This window comes from Antedon mediterranea, chromosome 4, assembly GCF_964355755.1.
Source record: "Antedon mediterranea chromosome 4, ecAntMedi1.1, whole genome shotgun sequence".
NCBI lineage: Eukaryota > Metazoa > Echinodermata > Crinoidea > Comatulida > Antedonidae > Antedon > Antedon mediterranea.
Window position 1 is genome coordinate 31,205,695 of NC_092673.1, and position 24,657 is coordinate 31,230,351.

Consider the following 24,657-nt stretch of genomic DNA (forward strand, 5'->3'; position numbering starts at 1 on the left):
TTATTCGACTCTGCGCATGTTTATTATGCTATCGTAACCATTTATGTCAAAAAATAAAAGGGTCGAAAATTTGCTTTTTTTCTAAAATTTCCCTGTACAGGGATTTTTTTTTAAAAATGGCCAATTTTTGACCTTTTTATTTTTCGATAAAACTGGTTACTATAGCACAATTGACATGCGCATGTTTATTATGCTATAGTAACCATTTATGTCAAAAGTGGTTACTATAGCAAAATTGACATGTGCAGAACCCATTATTCGACTCTGCGCATGTTTATTATGCTATAGTAACCATTTATGTCAAAAAATAAAAGGGTCGAAAATCGTCCATTTTTTGAAAATTTCACTGTACTATTATAGTACAGGGATTTTTTTCCAAAAAATGCCTAATTTTCGACCATTTTATTTTTCGATAAAACTGGTTACTATAGCACAATTGACATGCGCAGAAACCATTATTCGACTCTGCGCATGTTTATTATGCTATAGTAACCCTTTATGTCAAAAGTTGTTACTATAGCAAAATTGACATGCTTAGAACCCATTATTCGACTCTGCGCATGTTTATTATGCTATAGTAACCATTTTTGTCAAAAAAATAAAAGGGTTGAAAATCGGCCATTTTTCGAAAATTTCCCTGTACTATAGTACAGGTATTTTTTCTAAAAATGGCCAATTTTCGACCTACTTATTTTTCGATAAAACTGGTTACTATAGCACAATTGACATGCGCAGAACCCATTATTCGACTCTGCGCATGTTTATTATGCTATAGTAACCATTTTTGTCAAAAAATAAACGGGTCGAAAATCGGCAATTTTTCGAAAATTTCCCTGTACTATAGTACAGGGATTTTTTCTAAAAATGGGCGATTTTCGACCCTTTTATTTTTTGACAAAAATGGTTACTATAGCACAATTGACATGCGCAGAACCCATTATTCGACTCTGCGCATGTTTATTATGCTATAGTAACCGTTTATGTCAACAAATAAAAGGGTTGAAAATCGGCCATTTTTCGAAAATTTCCCTGTACTATAGTACAGGGATTTTTTCTAAAAATGGCAAATTTTCGACCTTTTTATTTTTCGATAAAACTGGTTACTATAGCACAATTGACATGCGCAGAACCCATTATTCGACTCTGCGCATGTTTATTATGCTGTAGTAACCCTTTATGTCAAAAGTAGTTACTATAGCACAATTGACATGCGCAGAACCCATTATTCGACTCTGCGCATGTTTATTATGCTATAGTAACCATTTTTGACAAAAAATAAAAGGGTCGAAAATCGGCCATTTTTCGAAAATTTCCCTGTACTATAGTACAGTGATTTTTTCTAAAAATGGCCAATTTTCGACCTTTTTATTTTTCGATAAAACTGGTTACTATAGCACAATTGACATGCGCAGAAACCATTATTCGACTCTGCGCATGTTTATTATGCTATAGTAACCATTTTTGACAAAAAACTAAAAGGGTCGAAAATCGGTCATTTTTCGAAAATTTCCCTGTACTATAGTACAGTGATTTTTTCTAAAAATGGCCAATTTTCGACCTTTTTATTTTTCGATAAAACTGGTTACTATAGCACAATTGACATGCGCAGAAACCATTATTCGACTCTGCGCATGTTTATTATGCTATAGTAACCATTTTTGACAAAAAACTAAAAGGGTCGAAAATCGGTCATTTTTCGAAAATTTCCCTGTACTATAGTACAGGGATTTTTTCTAAAAATGGGCGATTTTCGACCCTTTTATTTTTTCTAAAAATGGCCAATTTTCGACCTTTTTATTTTTCGATAAAACTGGTTACTATAGCACAATTGACATGCGCAGAACCCATTATTCGACTCTGCGCATGTTTATTATGCTATAGTAACCCTTTATGTCAAAAGTGGTTACTATAGCACAATTGATATGCGCAGAACCCATTATTCGACTCTGCGCATGTTTATTATGCTATAGTAACCATTTTTTGTCAAAAAATAAAAGGGTCGAAAATCGGCCATTTTTCGAAAATTTACCTGTACTATAGTACAGGGATTTTTTCTAAAAATGGCCAATTTTCGACCTTTTTATTTTTCGATAAAACTGGTTACTATAGCACAAATTGACATGCGCAGAACCCATTATTCGACTCTGCGCATGTTTATTATGCTATAGTAACCCTTTATGTCAAAAGTTGTTACTATAGCACAATTGACATGCGCAGCACCCATTATTCGACTCTGCGCATGTTTATTATGCTATAGTAACCATTTTTGTCAAAAAAATAAAAGGGTCGAAAATCGGCCATTTTTCGAAAATTTCCCTGTACTATAGTACAGGGATTTTTTCTAAAAATGGCAAATTTTCGACCTTTTTATTTTTCGATAAAATTGGTTACTATAGCCCAATTGACATGCGCAGAACCCATTATTTGACTCTGCGCATGTTTATTATGCTATAGTAACCATTTATGTAAAAAAATAAAAGGGTCGAAAATCGGCCATTTTTCGAAAATTTCCCTGTACTATTAGTACAGGGATTTTTTCTATAAATGGCCGCAATTTTCGACATTTTTATTTTTCGATAAAACTGGTTACTATAGCACAATTGAAATGCGCAGAACCCATTATTCGACTCTGCGCATGTTTATTATGCTATAGTAACCCTTTATGTCAAAATTAGTTACTATAGCACAATTGACATGCGCAGAAACCATTATTCGACTCTGCGAATGTTTATTATGCTATAGTAACCATTTTTGTCAAAAAAATAAAAGGGTCGAAAATCGGCCATTTTTCGAAAATTTCCCTGTACTATAGTACACGGATTTTTTCTAAAAATTGGCAATTTTCGACCTTTTTATTTTTCGACCAAAACTGGTTACTATAGCCCAATTGACATGCGCAGAACACATTATTCGACTCTGCGCATGTTTATTAGGCTATAGTAACCCTTTATGTCAAAAGTGGTTACTACAGTATAGCACAATTGACATGCGCAGAACCCATTATTCGACTCTGCGCATGTTTATTATGCTATAGTAACCATTTATGTAAAAAAATAAAAGGGTCGAAAATCGACCATTTTTCAAAAATTTCCCTGTACTATTAGTACAGGGATTTTATCTATAAATGGCCGCAATTTTCGACCTTTTTATTTTTCGATAAAACTGGTTACTATAGCACAATTGACATGCGCAGAACCCATTATTCGACTCTGCGCATGTTTATTATGCTATAGTAACCCTTTATGTCAAAAGTAGTTACTATAGCACAATTGACATGCGCAGAAACCATTATTCGACTCTGCGCATGTTTATTATGCTATAGTAACCATTTTTGTCAAAAAAATAAAAGGGTCGAAAATCGGCCATTTTTCGAAAATTTCTCTGTACTATAGTACAGGGATTTTTTCAAAAAATGGCCAATTTTCGACCTTTTTATTTTTCGATAAAACTGGTTACTATAGCACAATTGACATGCGCAAAACCCATTATTCGACTCTGCGCATGTTTATTATGCTATAGTAACCCTTTATGTCAAAAGTGGTTACTATAGCACAATTGATATGCGCAGAACCCATTATTCGACTCTGCGCATGTTTATTATGCTATAGTAACCATTTTTGTCAAAAAAATAAAAGGGTAAAAAATCGGCCATTTTTCGAAAATTTCCCTGTACTATAGCACAGGGATTTTTTCTAAAAATGGCCAATTTTCGACCTTTTATTTTTCGATAAAACTGGTTACTATAGCACAAATTGACATACGCAGAACCCATTATTCGACTCTGCACATGTTTATTATGCTATAGTAACCCTTTATGTCAAAAGTTGTTACTATAGCACAATTGACATGCGCAGAACCCATTATTCGACTCTGCGCATGTTTATTATGCTATAGTAACCATTTTTGTCAAAAAATAAAAGGGTCGAAAATCGGCTATTTTTTGAAAATTTCCCTGTATTATAGTACAGGGATTTTTTCTAAAAATGGCAAATTTTCGACCTTTTTATTTTTCGGTAAAACTGGTTACTATAGCACAATTGACATGCGCAGAATTCAATATTCGACTCTGCGCATGTTTATTATGCTATAGTAACCCTTTATGTCAAAAGTGGTTACTATAGCACAATTGACATGCGCAGAACCCATTATTCGACTCTGCGCATGTTTATTATGCTATAGTAACCATTTTTGACAAAAAATAAAAGGGTCGAAAATCGGCCATTTTTCGAAAATTTCCCTGTACTATAGTACAGTGATTTTTTCTAAAAATGGCCAATTTTCGACCTTTTTATTTTTCGATAAAACTGGTTACTATAGCACAATTGACATGCGCAGAAACCATTATTCGACTCTGCGCATGTTTATTATGCTATAGTAACCCTTTATGTCAAAAGTTGTTACTATAGCACAATTGACATGCGCAGAACCAATTATTCGACTCTGCGCATGTTTATTATGCTATAGTAACCATTTTTGTCAAAAAAATAAAAGGGTCGAAAATCGGCCATTTTTCGAAAATTTCCCTGTACTATAGTACAGGGATTTTTTCTAAAAATGGCAAATTTTCGACCTTTATATTTTTCGATAAAACTGGTTACTATAGCCCAATTGACATGCGCAGAACCCATTATTCGACTCTGGGCATGTTTATTATGCTATAGTAACCATTTATGTAAAAAAATAAAAGGGTCGAAAATCGGCCATTTTTCGAAAATTTCCCTGTACTATTAGTACAGGGATTTTTTCTATAAATGGCCGCAATTTTCGACCTTTTTATTTTTCGATAAAACTGGTTACTATAGCACAATTGAAATGCGCAGAGCCCATTATTCGACTCTGCGCATGTTTATTATGCTATAGTACCCCTTTATGTCAAAAGTAGTTACTATAGCACAATTGATATGCGCAGAACCCATTATTCGACTCTGCGCATGTTTATTATGCTATAGTAACCATTTTTGTCAAAAAATAAAAGGGTCGAAAATCGGCCATTTTTCGAAAATTTCCCTGTACTATAGTACAGGGATTTTTTCTAAAAATGGCAAATTTTCGACCTTTTTATTTTTCGATAAAACTGGTTACTATAGCCCAATTGACATGCGCAGAACCCATTATTCGACTCTGGGCATGTTTATTATGCTATAGTAACCATTTATGTAAAAAAATAAAAGGGTCGAAAATCGGCCATTTTTCGAAAATTTCCTTGTACTATTAGTACAGGGATTTTTTCTATAAATGGCCAATTTTCGACCTTTTTATTTTTCGATAAAACTGGTTACTATAGCACAAATTGACATGCGCAGAACCCATTATTCGACTCTGCGCATGTTTATTATGCTATAGTAACCCTTTATGTCAAAAGTTGTTACTATAGCACAATTGACATGCGCAGAACCCATTATTCGACTCTGCGCATGTTTATTATGCTATAGTAACCATTTTTGTCAAAAAAATAAAAGGGTAAAAAATCGGCCATTTTTCGAAAATTTCCCTGTACTATAGCACAGGGATTTTTTTCTAAAAATGGCCAATTTTCGACCTTTTATTTTTCGATAAAACTGGTTACTATAGCACAAATTGACATACGCAGAACCCATTATTCGACTCTGCACATGTTTATTATGCTATAGTAACCCTTTATGTCAAAAGTTGTTACTATAGCACAATTGACATGCGCAGAACCCATTATTCGACTCTGCGCATGTTTATTATGCTATAGTAACCATTTTTGTCAAAAAATAAAAGGGTCGAAAATCGGCTATTTTTTGAAAATTTCCCTGTATTATAGTACAGGGATTTTTTCTAAAAATGGCAAATTTTCGACCTTTTTATTTTTCGGTAAAACTGGTTACTATAGCACAATTGACATGCGCAGAATTCAATATTCGACTCTGCGCATGTTTATTATGCTATAGTAACCCTTTATGTCAAAAGTGGTTACTATAGCACAATTGACATGCGCAGAACCCATTATTCGACTCTGCGCATGTTTATTATGCTATAGTAACCATTTTTGACAAAAAATAAAAGGGTCGAAAATCGGCCATTTTTCGAAAATTTCCCTGTACTATAGTACAGTGATTTTTTCTAAAAATGGCCAATTTTCGACCTTTTTATTTTTCGATAAAACTGGTTACTATAGCACAATTGACATGCGCAGAAACCATTATTCGACTCTGCGCATGTTTATTATGCTATAGTAACCCTTTATGTCAAAAGTTGTTACTATAGCACAATTGACATGCGCAGAACCCATTATTCGACTCTGCGCATGTTTATTATGCTATAGTAACCATTTTTGTCAAAAAAATAAAAGGGTCGAAAATCGGCCATTTTTCGAAAATTTCCCTGTACTATAGTACAGGGATTTTTTCTAAAAATGGCAAATTTTCGACCTTTATATTTTTCGATAAAACTGGTTACTATAGCCCAATTGACATGCGCAGAACCCATTATTCGACTCTGGGCATGTTTATTATGCTATAGTAACCATTTATGTAAAAAAATAAAAGGGTCGAAAATCGGCCATTTTTCGAAAATTTCCCTGTACTATTAGTACAGGGATTTTTTCTATAAATGGCCGCAATTTTCGACCTTTTTATTTTTCGATAAAACTGGTTACTATAGCACAATTGAAATGCGCAGAGCCCATTATTCGACTCTGCGCATGTTTATTATGCTATAGTACCCCTTTATGTCAAAAGTAGTTACTATAGCACAATTGATATGCGCAGAACCCATTATTCGACTCTGCGCATGTTTATTATGCTATAGTAACCATTTTTGTCAAAAAATAAAAGGGTCGAAAATCGGCCATTTTTCGAAAATTTCCCTGTACTATAGTACAGGGATTTTTTCTAAAAATGGCAAATTTTCGACCTTTTTATTTTTCGATAAAACTGGTTACTATAGCCCAATTGACATGCGCAGAACCCATTATTCGACTCTGGGCATGTTTATTATGCTATAGTAACCATTTATGTAAAAAAATAAAAGGGTCGAAAATCGGCCATTTTTCGAAAATTTCCCTGTACTATTAGTACAGGGATTTTTTCTATAAATGGCCAATTTTCGACCTTTTTATTTTTCGATAAAACTGGTTACTATAGCACAAATTGACATGCGCAGAACCCATTATTCGACTCTGCGCATGTTTATTATGCTATAGTAACCCTTTATGTCAAAAGTTGTTACTATAGCACAATTGACATGCGCAGAACCCATTATTCGACTCTGCGCATGTTTATTAATGCTATAGTAACCATTTTTGTCAAAAAAATAAAAGGGTCGAAAATCGGCCATTTTTCGAAAATTTCCCTGTACTATTAGTACAGGGATTTTTTCTATAAATGGCCGCAATTTTCGACCTTTTTATTTTTCGATAAAACTGGGGACTATAGCACAATTGAAATGCGCAGAACCCATTATTCGACTCTGCGCATGTTTATTATGCTATAGTACCCCTTTATGTCAAAAGTAGTTACTATAGCACAATTGACATGCGCAGAAACCATTATTCGACTCTGCGAATGTTTATTATGCTATAGTAACCATTTTTGTCAAAAAAATAAAAGGGTCGAAAATCGGCCATTTTTCGAAAATTTCCCTGTACTATAGTACAGGGATTTTTTCTAAAAATTGGCAATTTTCGACCTTTTTATTTTTCGACCAAAAATGGTTACTATAGCCCAATTGACATGCGCAGAACCCATTATTCGACTCTGCGCATGTTTATTATGCTATAGTAACCCTTTATGTCAAAACTGGTTACTACAGTATAGCACAATTGACATGCGCAGAACCCATTATTCGACTCTGCGCATGTTTATTATGCTATAGTAACCATTTATGTAAAAAAATAAAAGGGTCGAAAATCGGCCATTTTTCGAAAATTTCCCTGTACTATTAGTACAGGGATTTTTTCTATAAATGGCCGCAATTTTCGACCTTTTTATTTTTCGATAAAACTGGTTACTATAGCACAATTGACATGCGCAGAACCCATTATTCGACTCTGCGCATGTTTATTATGCTATAGTAACCCTTTATGTCAAAAGTAGTTACTATAGCACAATTGACATGCGCAGAAACCATTATTCGACTCTGCGCATGTTTATTATGCTATAGTAACCATTTTTGTCAAAAAAATAAAAGGGTCGAAAATCGGCCATTTTTCGAAAATTTCCCTGTACTATAGTACAGGGATTTTTTCTAAAAATGGCAAATTTTCGACCTTTTTATTTTTCGGTAAAACTGGTTACTATAGCACAATTGACATGCGCAGAATTCAATATTCGACTCTGCGCATGTTTATTATGCTATAGTAACCCTTTATGTCAAAAGTGGTTAATATAGCACAATTGACATGCGCAGAATCCATTATTCGACTCTGCGCATGTTTATTATGCTATCGTACCATTTATGACAAAAAATAAAAGGGTCGAAAATCGGCCATTTTTCGAAAATTTCCCTTTTCTTTTTTCAAAAAATGGCCATATATGCGCATATATTGTGTTATAATCTTATATTGGTGACGGAAATGTATGTGTGTATAGCATAATTATATTTCTAATTAAATTTGAACACAATATTTGCCAATTTATATAGCAATTATCACAAACAATGCCTAGTGTATCTAGTAGGCGTAGGGTGCATGTCCGAAATGATAATAGTGAAAGAATGTGATTTGTGCAAAGATGCGTTTACACTATTAGAGAGACAAAATTGGACAATGAATGAATTTCGATATATTTCTATATTTTGAAATAACTTGACTCAATGTCCCCAACATCGCAGATGATATTATGTGATTTACAGTATGTGAAAATTCACTAATTATTATACACTAATAATATAATCATTGATGTCAGATAGGTGGATGGCTAGAAATAAAGATACACGAATGTAACTACGATTATTAGAGCTTACAATATTAATAATATTACTATTATTAGTTTTATAAAGCCTAAGGCAAGCCAAGTTCCACAAAAAAAAGATTGAACTGTAATATCAATATAAGAAAAATGTAGGCTGTTATTTACGATGTTATCTTCACTGTAAAATGTTAATAATTTGCATCGATGTCCAATGTTAATTTCTCATGTTGTTTCACATTTGATCTCAGTGAGTAGACCGTAAGCTTCAGCATAAGAAAGTTTATGTTTCTTCCTGAAACAACGGCATGCAACAATGTCCATCAACTTCTTGTTTGTAACAAGAAAACGCTAAAAGGAAAGTTTTTAGAGAAAATATTTTTATTTTGATCTATACTATGACGCAACGTAGCTAAAAAAGTATCTAGCTGTTGTTTCTTTATACTTAGAGCGTTTCTATTTTTTTCGAAACTACCTAATAGCACATTTTAGTTAAATGACTTTCGCTGTCACGCATCATGCATATTCAACATGGTAGAGGAACAAAAATTATGAATAATTCATGTTTTCTGCATCGACAAGCTACGAAAAGAATGCCAGCCGCAGTATATTTATTACATGGAGCAACAAAATAAATTGCTTCGACTTCATATTAGTAAAAGATAAATATCTTGGCACATATGGCGTTTCATACGTATACTACTTGAGCTCCCAGACAAAAATTGAAACGCCGACTGGTGGACTAACACGAAAAAGACAAATAAAATTAAATACAGACACATTTTATTCGTAACCCTTTATATTAAAAATATTAAAACTTACCTCAAACAGTGTTGAAACAACAACATTTACAAGAAGTAATGCAAACAATTCCACCTGGAAAATCTTCTTCGGGCTTGGAATTTCAACAAACTAAAAAACGAATAGACCTACATTAATCGAAACTGTGGGACAGAGGGATTGAAGATAAAGATTACTTGAGATGTTGTGACGTCATCAACATAGGCCTAGAGATTTTCCTCAATTAACGTATGCGTATAATTCTTCGTGTAACATTCCACAAATGAGTACTTTGGATAGATTTGAAAAACTGCGCATGCGCACTAATCATGATTATAAAGAATAAGACTTATTCGACCAATCGTTCAGCAATACAAATTTATTACTGCTATGAATTAAACTTTTTAATCAAGTTTATCGTTTATTACACTATACATTTGAATTATTCCACTTTTTTAAGTGTGAAGATAATTTAAGTGCCAGCTTCGAGTTTAAAAACACGAATTAATATAGAATTCACTACTCGAGTTCACCCGAGAAGAAAACTTACCTCGAAAAACGTGTTGAAAGGCTCAGGTGGGAAAAAGAGCATCATAAGGTTGAAAAAGGTTAGAAGCATGAATGATATAGCGTATGGTTCTGTAAATAAAAATACATATTTATATAATTCCAATAAAAAATCAAACTATAATGTAAATTCTCTTCATTAACTTCTCCTTCTCCAGTAATTATATCATCGTCAGTAATGTCAGGTTTGCGGTACAACATGTTTCCAGTACAACATGTTTCCAAAATGGAAAGTTGCGAACGTTTCGACGTATTAGTTGTTATGCTACAGTCTTCAAGAAAAGTTGAGAATTTCCGCTGTTCCGCTACAAATATTCTACTTGATTAATTGCTAGGCAAGGAAAGTTGAGAATATGCTACAACCGTCTTTGATGAAACTAACTTAAAGCTTGGTTCCCACTAGAACGCTACGCAGGGACGCAGACGCAACGTATCTACGTAAAGAGCCGTCTGCTTTGCGTACAAATCGGATGATTCAAGTTGCTGTAAGAGTGGGATGCGAAATTGATAGAAGAGTAATTTCGCACGTCGTGTCGGAGGTTACGTTGTCGTGTGTTACGTTGCGTTGTGACAGATTTTTTTTTAGATTGGGAACCAAACTTTAGTGCTAGTGTTCATTCATTCACGTTATATCCTCATCCTCATTATATCAATTGTAGGCCTAAAAGCGCACAAACCAGTACTCACTATTTTTGTATATTGGTGTACGGAATGGCTTTCCTGGGGTGAATAGGTACCCGGTTATAACGTACTGGAAGAAAGAGTAAAGTACAAGCGCTGTTGTTTCATAACACAGAATGTTCTTAGAATCCAAATCTGGGTCAAGTGGTACGAACCTAAACAACAACAAAATGCATACTATTGTATATAATTAAGATTTACCAATACCTATATACAGAGATATATCATTAGAAATCTTTTGCGAAGACTAAAAACACGTTAGGCCATTTTCATTCATTGTGCGCATGCGGGGAAGTTGAGTCGTGCCTCCACACAAACTAGTTTCGGTGGTTTCTATATCCAGGTAGGGAAGAGTAAGATTCCTTTTAAAGACACATCAATGCGTAGGTCATAGGTCAGCACAAATTGAAAAATCAATATTAATACTTTATTATTTAAATTTATGTTAACAGTAACATTGAATAAATAAACTATTATTGGATTTATTAATTTGTCTCAATAAACTTTTATTTGGGAAACTTGGCAATGCTACACAACAAAACAAATATAATCAAATTCAAGTTAAACTAAAGGTCAAAGGTTACCTACCAAGGTTGTGCGATAAGTATATAGTAGCAGATTGTTTGAAAGATCGTCTGAATAACCGTCTGACTGGTAAAACTAAAGATGATTGGCGCCGACATCAAGTTTTTTACCGGTTTTTGCACTGAAATTTGATTATATGGTTTGTTGCGGCCCACTGAAAAAAAATAACATTATCGATCTTATGAATTTGTAAATGTGATTTTAATAATAATTATATTATAGTATAATTGTAATACTGTAATTGAAGGTTTGCATGGCGAAATCTACACATTAATATGAAGTGTGTGGTAACACCTGAACTTTCTGCATTGCCACTCATGAGGACGATTAAAGTATATTGACCGAAATGTCTAGAAATGCAACAGTTATTTCAAAACTAAATATTCGTGGTTTACTGCAAACTTTATATCAAAATAATTATTATTATATTACATCTGGAAATCGTATTAAATGAAGTAGCAAATAAAATGTTGACTTACTGAAAAGAACTACGGATGTACAGAGAAATATGTCTATGTATAGAAAGTGGATATCGCCAAAATAAGTTCCAAACTGAGAAAAATATATATTAATTAGGTTATTAAAAAAATATTATAAAACTTTAGTGCCTGTGTATGCACTACACGCTATATCGGTCATAAACGTCATATCTTTCATAGAAAATAAGTGTTGAAAATAAACTAATTCAAAATGCATAAATAAGTATCAAAGAGATGTACATTTAAATAAAATAAAATTGAGGTTTAAGTTATTTTACAATAATTGAGCCGATTTGTTACAAACTTTATTGAAGTGATGAATTACCTCACTCGAATTCATATCCGAAAGTTAAAAAGCGTTTATACATCATTCGTATTTGCATAATGGGCGGAGCTTTTATAATGTATGTTTGGCGGATGAATACGTACCGTGTTTAACATCATAGCAGTAACGAACTGTATCATGCTATATAGAGCCATGTATTTGAACATTCCAAAAGATGTCGTAAGAGCACAACGTCCTTCCCTGTTGAGAAGCATAAGTTATACTAAACTTTTTATTTACAAGACGCAACAGCTGAATATTCTGAAACAACTGTTTACAAATCAACCGCCATTTTCGAAAGCAACAAACATCGATCCCTTGGATTCTACTACTATGTTTTAACCTGGACTTAACTCTCATTGTCATACAACAAGGAATAAAGTCCCGTTTTGTGCATAACTTTCACCGATCCATCAGTACCAGCAACGAAGTCCACAAACACTAACATGTCCACATCGTATTTTATTACGTAATAAATTATAAATCAATCATGCATAACGAAGTGTAACTAGTGCCATCGCAGATATAATGAAATGAATAACTTCATCTAACGTCGTCTAATGTTGATGCATTTCTTTTACTCACTTTATGACTTCTGGAACACAAGATATATCTGGTGTCTTAGAAGTAAATGGAGACGCTACTGACGCCTCTGCCTCAGATAATGATATACCAATGTGTGCTGTCTTCAAAGCGCCACAGTCATTTGCTCCATCTCCACACATGCCCACAGTTAGACCTACCTCCATCAACGTTTCAACACATTGGTCCTTTTGTATTGGAGACATTCTCGCAAATACTTTAGCTCCGACCACAACCTACAGAAAAAATTTAGGGGAAATTTGAGCATGTACTGTAGGAGGTAATTACTCCATCGTGAGAGAGCATACTCACGATCGATACTTTCCACGACGTGTTCACAACACAATTTTCAGAATAAACCTAGTAGGTCTACCTTTTTAAACTCTTCTGGGTAGTATTCTCTTAAAATCTCAAACGAACTTCCATCGACTGCATAGCACATATTGGGCAATTCTGCTGCTTCATCTGATTGTGAATGTGGTTGAACATTATCATTCTAAAAGAAAATAAAACAATGGTAGTCTTTCTTCTTTTCCTTTGTCTTGTCTTTCTTTTATTTCTTTTTGCAAAGTTAAAAATTGCGCAAGCAATCGCACAGCTAAAAAGTCAATGTTCGAAATATCATTGAAGAACTTACTTTTGATTTATGTGACGTCATTTGTTCGACTGCAGCATGTTCAAGCGTTAGGCAGATGTTTGCCACGTCGTCACCTGACACATTTGCATGGACTTGATATATCTTTTGGTGCGGCGTTACTAAATTACACTTTTGCGCCACATTGATAGCTGTTAAAATATTATCGCCTGTTATCATGACGGTTTTAATATTAGCGCTATGAAGTTCAGAAATCACTGGTTCCGTCTGCTGTTTTAATTTGTTCTGCATCACCATGAGGCCTAGGAATATGAGTTCGCTCTCAACATCGTCTCGGTTCAGTTGCATGTCCTTGTGCCACTTCAAACTGGAGTCCAGTGGTTTGTACGCCAGTGCTAGTACACGAAATCCCTGTTTAGTGTATTCAGATAGAACTTCTTTGAAATCAGTTGGTACTGAAATTTTAAAAATATATTATTTGCACGGCGAATAACACTAATAAAGTTAGGTCTGTGGTACCATGTGTTTCCATAAAGAAATAAAGTATGGTTGAGAAACCCTTGACGTGATGTTTGTTATGATACAACCGTCTTCGTAGACGTGACAGGAATGCAAACGTATTTAAATACTGTAACACAATTAGCATAATATCGACTTAGAACAGGTGTGATGTCTTACCTGTTTCTTGTGTACAAAGTGACGTAATCATTTCAGGAGATCCTTTAACAAATGCAACTAAGTTCTCGTTACCAACAGTTCTGGTGATGACGCTCATGCGTTGCAAACGCGATGAAAATGGAAACTGACGCAAGATTCCAATTTCGTGAACGTCAGCCTATTTATGTTACAAGAAAACAACAATAAGATGTTCGTAAACAAACTAATCATTAAAACAATCATGTACAAAAAGCAATATCATAACATTTACTTATAACGCTAACCTTATGTACTATACTATGAAATACACTAAAAAATATGTTCCTATTGAGGACGAAAAAAAGTGATTTGATTTATATAATACACATTTATCATAAATTAAATTGTTGTTGAAACGATTGATTGATTACCACTAAAGACATGCCGGGTGCTTAAGTATTATCTAATGGCATAAACATAAGTTTGGATTGAAAATGTCATCAAAACTATAGCAATTGAAATTTTGAATTCTCACCTCATTCGTGTTAGATGACTTGACGGTCGTTGGCGCCATCTGGTCCAAATTTGCGGCATCTTCAACCGTTGATGCCTCTTCTAATGTCTGGGGGAATGTATAGAAACAGTTATTCTGAATTTACAAACGATAAAAACTCCTTCTAAATAAGAATGCTTCCTTTTTAGCAGCAAGGTTTATTGACAAAAAGTAAAAAAACAGAAAAAAAAACATGAAATGAGTAACTGATAAGCGTATATGATTCTCTATCTGCTACATAATACTAAGAATAGACAACCAATATTGAAAAAAAAACAGTTCCCATTAAGAATCTCTTTAGAATATAATAACTTAGATTACAGCTTACCCATCCAGTGGCTTCAAACATTTTTGTATCAATTGGATCGCCAACAAGTTCGGAACCGATCTTTGACAAGGAGTGACAGGTTGCCATACAATATGCAAACAGACCAGTGACACTCTGAAAGTCTGTCTGAAGTTTATCAAATCTTAAAAACAAACAAATCTAAATAAGGATATTGATTACTTACTGAATGAGACATAACATAGGTCTGCATACAAAATGTTCTTATTTATACGTTGAATGCCTAAAAGAAGATCATCACAAGACAAGTCTGGATGTATAGCATTTATTAGTCTAGGTTCTAGAGGGAGTTTTGACTTAATATTAGTAAAAATATACATATTTTGGCACATATGACGTTTCATACGTATACTACTTGAGCTGGTAATTCAGACAAAAATAAAAAAGCCGACTGGTGGACTAACATTAAAAAGACACTAGGCCTACACACTTGGAGCAAGTTTAAGCATTAGTGTATACATATGTATACTTTATCCATAATTCTTCCAACTATCAGCTTTTGCCACTAAGTTTTCAATTTGCCAAAATAGAGGAGAGGAGACGAGAAGGAGAGACAGATCACAGAAAACATAAAGTAACCTAGAGCAAAGGGTTTAAGACTGGAACAAAATGGATGTCTGTCACCAAATGTATAAAATCAAACTTTTGATAAGCTTGGAAAAAATTGTAGTTTACTATCTTACCTAGAGTCATTAGACAACTGGATTCCCATAAGATCTAAACAGTCTTCTGTCAGTGTTCCAGTCTTAAAAAGACAAAGGGAAAAAAAACAGGTAAAACTTGAACTGTAAAAACTACCTTTACTGCCTAACCGAATGATTTGCAAATTCGTGTAGGCCTCACTAACATAGATTACAATTACGGTAGGCCTACTTACTTTATCAAAGCAGACGACATCAATATTGCCGCCAAAATTAATCCTTTGTGGGCTTATACAATAGATAGACTTCTTTTTAAGCCTGAACTGCGCGTAAACCATCCCTATGGTTAACGCAGCAGGAAGAGGTGGCGGTACAGCTATAGTGATAATATCCAAACCACGGATGATGATGCGTTCTAAAGAAAACTAAAAAGTAGAAACAGAGAAATAAGTATCTTTGTTAATTTATATTATTCTACAATCTAAGTCTGTCCTTTATTTTTTCTAAAGCCTTGTCTGCACTATCAAACTTTATGTTATCTGCTCATATATGGACATGATGATGTCATATCACTACTATATTTGGGCATATCACTACCATTATTTGGACACATCACATTTTTTTTGTCAAACTAGTTTTATAGTGCAGACAGAGCTTTACGCACTGTACACAGAATGATAGTTGTTATTTTCTTATTCGGATTTTTAGTCTTATGTAATTAATTTTATTTTGTTGGTTTTTCTTTTACTTTTCTGTTCTTGTTGTTTTTTGTATATTGTATCTGTTCTGCGGTCCCAAATGATCAGCAAATGCTGGATGGATCATCCTCATTAAATATGGTTAAAATAAAAATAAATGTCATGTGAATTCGTTGCACGCATGCGCGGGGAAGTTGGGAAGTGATTTGACACTCTATTCCTCTCTTCCTTGTTTGTGGTTTCTAGGTCCGCGGCGCCGACCGACGACACATGCAATCCTAGATCGTCGGTTGTCGCAAATCGAAATATTTAATGTGGAATGTGGGCCTAACTTACACCAGCAATCACTAATTGGGTAATTGTAAAGACGAATCCAATGAAAGCTTTAAAAAAAAAGAGAAAACATAATTAGTAGAATATAGTATAAAACTGACTGCAAATAACGAGAGACAAGCCATGATTCGATCCTAATTTGATCATCATCAGTGATGATCAAATAAAGATCGAAACGTTGAATCATGGCTTGCAATACAATTGTTAGTAGAAAGTACTAGGCCACTAATTGCTTCTACGATGATGATGCGATTGAAGTCGTTTGAATTTCCCGCCAAATTAAGAAATACAAAAATATATAAATTAGGACATACCCGGTGGTAGATACACTCAATAACTAATTATTCCTATTACTATGCAAGTTTTAAATAAAGCTTTACCTACCGACAGACGCCAGAGTTAGAATATATCGGATTGAGTCCTGATATAGTTTAAATTCAGTCGGTTTTGGATACAGTATTGATCTTACGAGCATACCCTTGGCCGTCGAGAAACCTAGAATTATTGAAATGAGATTTATGTAAAAAGCAACCAACTTTAAGTTTGGTCTTAGCCCGAGTGAACACCATTGAACGTCCACGACCGCCAGTCACGCTAATGTTTTGTATATTCTGTGGAATAATCAACATTGGCCGACGGTAAGCCTTTCATGCGCTTCAACTTTGATTATCTCTAATGCTTGGTTCCCACTAGAGACGCAACACAAGGACGTAACGCAACGTAAGTGATTTGACCAATCACAAGCGATGGATTATTCGAACTGTCGCTTGTCATTGGTCAACTCGCTTTCGTTGCCTTTACGTCTTTGGGTTACGTACTAGTGGCTAACGCCGTGTAGTTTGCTTTTCTTAGAATTACTACTAAAATATTGTTTACCTGTCTGGATAACAACAGCTTTGACATGGTCATTCCCGTAGTATTTCGTTTCTATGACCTCTGTCCCACAAAACAGGATGTGCCTCGAGTGTTCAGTTGTTGATAACTGTTGAGATCCTCTATCTGATGTGTTTGGGAGAGGAACTTTAGTTATTGGAACGCTTTCACCTAAAAAAAAGTTATGAAAATTAAAAGAGCCCATCTATAAGATCGCTTTGGTAGATGCTGCTAAGTGTCTGTTCTGACGCTTCACTAGCCTGTGTATCAGTTCGAACACTTGCGTTCGCGCAGACGTGTACCGTGTTACTGGTTTGGGAAACAATCCAATGGAGCTGAGACATGATAGATAGTTGGATCTTTTGCGCATTTCCGCTCAGGAGGTACTCAAAGCGATTTTTGACGCCTGTCATTTCAGTAGGAAACGTTATTTCAGTCTGCAGATACCCAGTATGTTGAAAATATAGCGCATGGATTACTCCATTACTATCATAGGTGATGTTTAAAATGACTCCTATTCAAGTCTTATGCGCAAAAATGAGTATGAACTTTATTTTACCTGTAAGCATGCTTTCATTTACAATACAGTTTCCCTGAATAAGAGCGGCATCGCAAGTCATTTTACAACCACGTGATGGTATAAGTATGACGTCACCAGGAACTAACTCATATTCGGATATCTCTTGAGTACCTTGAATTAAAAAATAATTCGTTGAAATTTTGTAAAAGGTACGGAAGCTTATTATGCATAGATAGCTAACACAAGGCAATTAGATGTTAGATTAACATGCCATGTCCACATTTTTAGGAGTAGTGGTGAAATGAAAAGATCGTGATAATGTCATGTCTAGGCCTACATCTTTTAGAAGGGATGATCTGATGAAATCGTTGATAATAGCGTTATGTTTACATCAGATGACATGATCATAATGGCAGAAGACATGATCATATGGCAGAAGACATGATCATATGGCAAAAGACATGATCATATAGCAGAATCCAGGATCTCTTCATGTCTACATAATTTCAGAAAAGATGAGGAGGCCAGAGATCGTGTCATGACAATGTATAGCAATGGCAATGTTATGAAAACCCTTTTAGGCCTAACTGGTATAGGTACACGATTCAGTATGCACCGGCGTAGGAATAACTAGGCTATCGATAGACAATCAACAGTTATACTAAGTAATGCAAATACCATTTCAATACACACTTGTACTAATTGTAATATTGTTAATTGTAAAATATTAACGTTTTACCTTTAAGTTTTCGCATTACTTTAACTGTACTACAACTGAACACCATATCGCGAAGTGTTTTTGCTTGCTGTAATAAAATGACAATGATACACATGTTGCAATGCAATGGATAATGTACATTTTATCTGGTACTACAGTACTATCACAATCTGATATTAGTGTTATAAGCGTATGTTTTTCACAATCAACTCCCAATTCTGGACACAGTTATAACCTGTGTGCACTTTAAAGAGCACAGTTCATTATTCGAGAAGAGTAGGGGGTTACCCCGGTGAACTGGTTCACAAAATAGCCCCTGTATCAGGGGGATTACCAACTATCTGATAGGACAATGATTAATTCACTATTGGTAATCCTTGGCCACATTCATTCATTCATTTATTCATTCATAATAACATTTATTTCTTATCATTTCAAAGTAAACAAAATAACAATTTAAATATAAATAATTAAGAGGCAACACCCAGAAAGTAATAACATTTGGAGGTTTCCCTCCAAAAAAACTTGTGACGGGTAGCCAGTTAAGAAATTGTAATCATATTGGAGTTTAAACAAACAGAAACAAAACAAGACAAACAAACATGTAAAGCAAGACAACGACAATAGTTAATATTAATAATATTAATAATATTAATAATAATAAAATACTATGGAAGCACAGAAAACCCAGAATAAACATGTTGTTTTATTACATTGCCTAAAGACATAAAATAAAAATAAAAATATAATTTGTTAAAACCCCAACCCATTTAAAATGTAACTGTAACGCTATAACTAAAGCTTACTCTACACTGGCTAGTGTAGACCAGTTGAACCTAGCTTACGTAAGATAAGTCATTGTAACGCGGTGCGTCTGAACATAGTATTAGAAAAGTAGAGATATCGTTACCTTTCGAGTTGTGTAAAGAGAAAGTAGTATAGAAACAAATGACATCACGACTATACACACAGTATAGTAATAATACGCATCGATACACCACACAATCACGGTAAACACTTGAAAAACATAAAATGGATTCAGAACCTACAGCAAAAGTACATGAAACCATAACACATTAATAATTGGATATTATTATTATTATAAATAAAAATGAATAATAAATGAAGTAAATGATAACCTACATAAGTCCTAGGTTGTCGCAAATCGAAAGGTCTATAATTTCTAAAAAGTACATTCAACTTAACCAGCTTATAAGAACTTTATTAGAGGCTTACCTCTTGAACTAGTAAAGTGAGATACGGTTTAACTGGCACGTCTATAATGTTTTCTCCATACATCTTTTGCCTGTAGATTGCAATACGTGATACACTATGTTAGTTACATATTTGGAGGTTAATGCGTTTACAATGGTAATACTTGGATAACTTTTTTTTCGATTACACTACATTTACACATCATTGCGAATTTGCTCATGTTAAAACATGGAAGAAAGATCTGGCAATATATTGTGATAGTTGTGCGCAGACCATTACAGTATTTCACGTCGGTAACGAGAAGTCCTTATTATTAAGCTTGGTTCCCACTAGGTTGCAACGCAAGGACGTAATCGAATTGACCAATCACAATAGAAAGTTTGAATAAGCCATTGCATGTGATTGGTCAAATCACTTACGTTACCAACCAATACTTACAACTGGATTGATATGTGCATCAGCTTTTAGAGAACCGAACAATTAATACTTACAACTGGATTGATATGTGCATCAGCGAACAAGAAATCTAACTAGAGAGAACGCAGACGACAACTAAATTGTGCCAAAATGACCTACCTTGAGCTTATATCTGAGGTAGATAATCCTTGTGCGTTATTATAAATATCTGAACATGTTGGAATGTGATTCAAGCGAATAAAGACGTTGTTTTCAGGATGCCAAATGTACTTGAGCTTGTGAAATTTGAAAACTCGAAGATTGTTTACATTCCTCTTGAGAATTTCACTTATCTCGTTTGAATCTATATCACTATAACATATGAAAAAGAGGACATTTTAAAATATATACTTATGTGAGACATCTTCAGTACAAAACTGACCCTATACTCAACACATATGTGCAAATGTACAATGAATGGGATCAACGACTTTACTGCCAATCCAAAGGACGAGGCAGTGAGAAAGTAGGTTGCCTGCTTTCTTACTACTAGAACGCAAGAGTTGACCAATCACAAGCGACCGTTCGAATATCCATCGCGTTGTGATTGGTCAAATTGGTTGCAGTGTTTTATAAGAAAGACTTACTTTATTTCCTCAATATACGTAACATGTTTCCTCTGGTATGTATCCTAAATAATAAACAGAAATCGTAACTAAAAATATTAAGTCTTGCTTATTTTACTTAAAAAATACAATATTCCCATCAGGCCTACTGTTGAATCGCTGTAAAAACCATTGCATGGGAAAATATTATTTAGAATATCCAAAATGGAACTCTCGTTAGCAACAAGAACAAATTCTCACACATCAAAATGTGTGATAAATTATAAAAATTAGGTGGTCTAACTAATAATAATTTTAGCAAACAAATTACATGTTACGTTGACATAAAAAGAGAACATTCAACCCACCTCTAACAAGACGGCACCAGCCTCATTTAACGGACATTGAGTGTACATACTCTTCAACCGCCAATCTTTTTTCCAGTAAAAAACTAGTATAAGGAAGCCACACGATAATGCTACCAAAAGGCAGACAATTACTGATTTACTCCAGTTCAGTTTGTACCCGGTACATTCCTAAAAACAGAAAAAGGGTTATGGTTAACGACAAACAAAATATTGATTTTTGATGGAACTGTACTGCAATAACTATTTTTGTACTCTAATAATGTCGATTTTAGGTCACTTGCTATTTACTTTTTATTTAAAGATGTATTGTCCCTCAAAACCATACAAAATGAAAATTAATTAAATCAGATTTTGAATAGGTTAATTTGTAGTTTTACTAAAGTCATTCACTTTAAAAAAAAAATGTTTTCACTTATAAAATGACAAATATAAATGGTTAAATTCAACCAAAAAAAAATTGGCTGGCAGATTTTTTGCTTTCAATTAAAGTTTTTTTCAAGTACGTAAATACATTTGTTTTCGATGCCATTTTTTGTCAAAGTGGTTAACTATTATGAGACATTAAAAACATTTTTTCAGGAGGATAATACATCTTTAAACGACATTATACATTCTAGTATAATTGTTTAAGTTCACTATTTATGCTGATGATACAAATAGCCTATACTAGCGTCACATGGTAGGTATCAAACTGGCTAAAAGCTAACATCTTATAAAAAATAAGCATTGCAATTGTACATAATTATAATAATATTGGTAACATGTATTGATAAAAGGGCCTACTCTCATCTCTAAAGTTTCAACAACTAAATTGTTAGGTATAATAATCGATGACTAACATTAAAACAAAATATGTACTTTACTAACCTTGTTAAAACAACAGAATATGTACCTACTTTACCCTGTTTCAAAATTATACTGGTATCTTTTTTCAGATTAAAATTTATGCGAAATCAAATTAGCTTCACTCATCCAAAACTAGATCATCTCAAATGTAAGCCTAGAGTCATGATTTTTGTTACAGCCCTTGCCAAATAAGTAATTTTTATCTTTTATTTTAAAATGTGTGGAGAAACTAACAAACAAACAAACAAACAAGCCAAGGCCCCGAAATATTGAACGAAATTGTTCCAGATAGGCCGCCTATTTGAAATTGCCGTTCATTGCACTACATTATTATTATAAAAATTAATTTAAAGATGTTCTTGCATCCTCATATTAAACATAATAGGATATCTCTCATGTATTGCTTGGTGGTTAACGTGCTTGCCTTCAAATCTCAAGGTTTGGGGTTCAATCCTGACCTAATGCGGGGTTTAATCCTGACCCCGTGCCGTCGGGGTTCAATCCTGACTTTGTGCCAGGGTTGTAACACACGACTCTGAGCCTCAAATGAGACTTAGTTTATAAGCACGATACATTATTACATTAAATAGTTTTTCCATCCTGCAATTGGCAGGTTATTCGCTGTATATGAAATAAAAAATTAAAAAATAAATAAATACTTTCAAGAGAAATATTAACTAATTGATTATCATGTCTTTCTATACTATATTATGTATGTCATGCATATAAGGTATGCGTTTGTTTATTTTTATTTGCTTTACTTATTTGTGTTTATTTAGGTGACCAACTTAGTCGAGCTCGGCTCATTTTTGTTTTCTGTTCGTGATACTGACATTTTAAATATTATTTGTGTTGGATAAATAAATGAAATGAAAAAAATGTAATTGTAGGCCGTAAATGTCCGCAGCGCATATTAAAGTTCTCTACGAAGAAAGGGAGCATTCATTCATCAGTGGAAAATTAAATTCAAAGTGTCACATCACTCTCACACAGTATACTGAGAAGCATTCAGTGCCCGAATGGCAGCTGGATAAAAGCTGTTACGAAACCTAGTACGAGACCAGTAACGTCTACCGCTACGTAACACCTCAAATATACATTATGCATGGGATGAGTTGCAATATAGAATGTTGAGGATACGAAAAACTTTAAGCCACACTTACCAACTCGGTCTCTTGCCCCTTATCAATAACAATACTTCGATCCGTTTGCGCCATGACACTATCAAATAGAACAGTTAAAGTAGGCTTAAGCTCTGTGTACACTATCAAACTAGTTTGACAAAAAAAGTGTGATGTGCCCAAATATGGTATTATTATGCCCAAATATGTCCATATATGGGCACATCAAATTTTCGTTATCACATCGAGTTTGATAGTGTAGATAGAGCTTTATATTGCAATCACATTGACAAACAAACCAGTTTTCAGTTGTGACAGCGAACAGCGGAAAACCGCCACTAACAGATGAATTTCAACATAATAAAACGATATATTCACATTTAATTTTTTAATCAAAGTTAATATTTTATTTATTAGCGGTTTTCTTTTTAAGGAAAATAGATGTCACTTACCGAACTTCTTCTTTTGATGGTGGTCTACTTTACAATAGAATGAAATGATTTGTGCAGTAGACCTAAATGTAAATCTATCAGTGTGGGGGTCGACATAGAAATTTGGTAAACCCAATCAGATCGCTGTAAAACATTAGTCAAGTACCAGTATACCAGCAAGAATATGGGTTTTATTGCCTTTTATTTGGCACATGCTACTATAGACACCTCTTTTTCTTTTACAGAGGAAATATTTATGAACAAATAAATATTGTACTTGCAGTGTGTTAGAATACAGAATAATAATAATTATGGCCGTTTAATTAAACTGCGGCCGCCACTGATGCCGCCAAGAAGCATATGCTCTGCCAAGATAAAGTTTAAATTATCAAGCATAACCAAGCCCTGCCAATACAAAATGTTTATTGTACAAAATAGCATATATTTATGAGTGTTAGAAATGCATTTTCACCAATACAATTATAGGCCTACTTTTAGAGCGATTATGTCGTCAAAATTGTTCAAAGAAAAGTTTTAATATCGCGTCAATATTGTATTTGCCGTCACATGTCGACGCAAACATACTCGCTCACACCATACAGACCGCCAGATATAGCTCATACAGGTAACCAGTGGCCTAAATGGGCTTCCGTAGATAAACTTCAGTATGGACTTTGTTATGCTAACTGGACATTACTTTAGATAAATACTTTTGGTTAAATACATACTGTAGGCCTAGTGGAGTTACCTCCTTTCGCCATGGGGTTTTTTTTTTGTAGCAGTAGGCCTACACTAAATTAAAATTAAAACACATCCAATAATGTTACCAGGTGGGTGAAAAACTAATGGATTCTTAGGCACACTATAACAAACACGATTTGGCCTAACTT

General features: G+C 34.1%; 1 protein-coding gene across 1 annotated transcript; it reads right to left on the reverse strand.

Annotated features, from left to right (window-relative positions):
• Window positions 1-8,734: 8,734 nt before the first annotated feature.
• On the reverse strand, window positions 8,735-24,128 carry LOC140047284 (polyamine-transporting ATPase 13A3-like). The gene is made up of 27 exons (XM_072092204.1): window positions 23,789-24,128; window positions 23,379-23,436; window positions 21,370-21,537; window positions 21,044-21,087; window positions 20,577-20,768; window positions 20,022-20,091; window positions 19,696-19,830; window positions 18,807-18,873; window positions 18,107-18,238; window positions 17,551-17,718; window positions 17,059-17,169; window positions 16,678-16,724; window positions 15,880-16,068; window positions 15,686-15,747; window positions 14,985-15,126; window positions 14,639-14,725; window positions 14,146-14,302; window positions 13,510-13,922; window positions 13,246-13,368; window positions 12,876-13,108; window positions 12,395-12,491; window positions 11,966-12,038; window positions 11,490-11,640; window positions 10,908-11,056; window positions 10,204-10,292; window positions 9,696-9,785; window positions 8,735-9,224 (listed from the first exon to the last, which is right to left on the reverse strand). The coding sequence occupies exons 2-27, from the start codon at window positions 23,430-23,432 to the stop codon at window positions 9,099-9,101; spliced, it is 3,369 nt and encodes a 1,122-aa protein (XP_071948305.1). The 5' UTR covers window positions 23,433-23,436; window positions 23,789-24,128; the 3' UTR covers window positions 8,735-9,098.
• Between the last annotated feature and the right edge of the window lie 529 nt (window positions 24,129-24,657).

What these genes read in the sequence shown, in the direction of transcription:
- LOC140047284 (XM_072092204.1), bottom strand. Translation starts at nt 23,432, where the DNA reads ATGGCGCAAACGGATCGAAGTATTGTTATTGATAAGGGGCAAGAGACC. An exon ending in TCTAACTCTGGCGTCTGTCG is followed by an intron (nt 16,725 to 17,058) that starts GTAGGTAAAGCT and finishes TTTTTTTTAAAG; the next exon opens with CTTTCATTGGATTCGTCTTT. An exon ending in ATGTCGTCTGCTTTGATAAA is followed by an intron (nt 15,748 to 15,879) that starts GTAAGTAGGCCT and finishes TGTCTTTTTAAG; the next exon opens with ACTGGAACACTGACAGAAGA.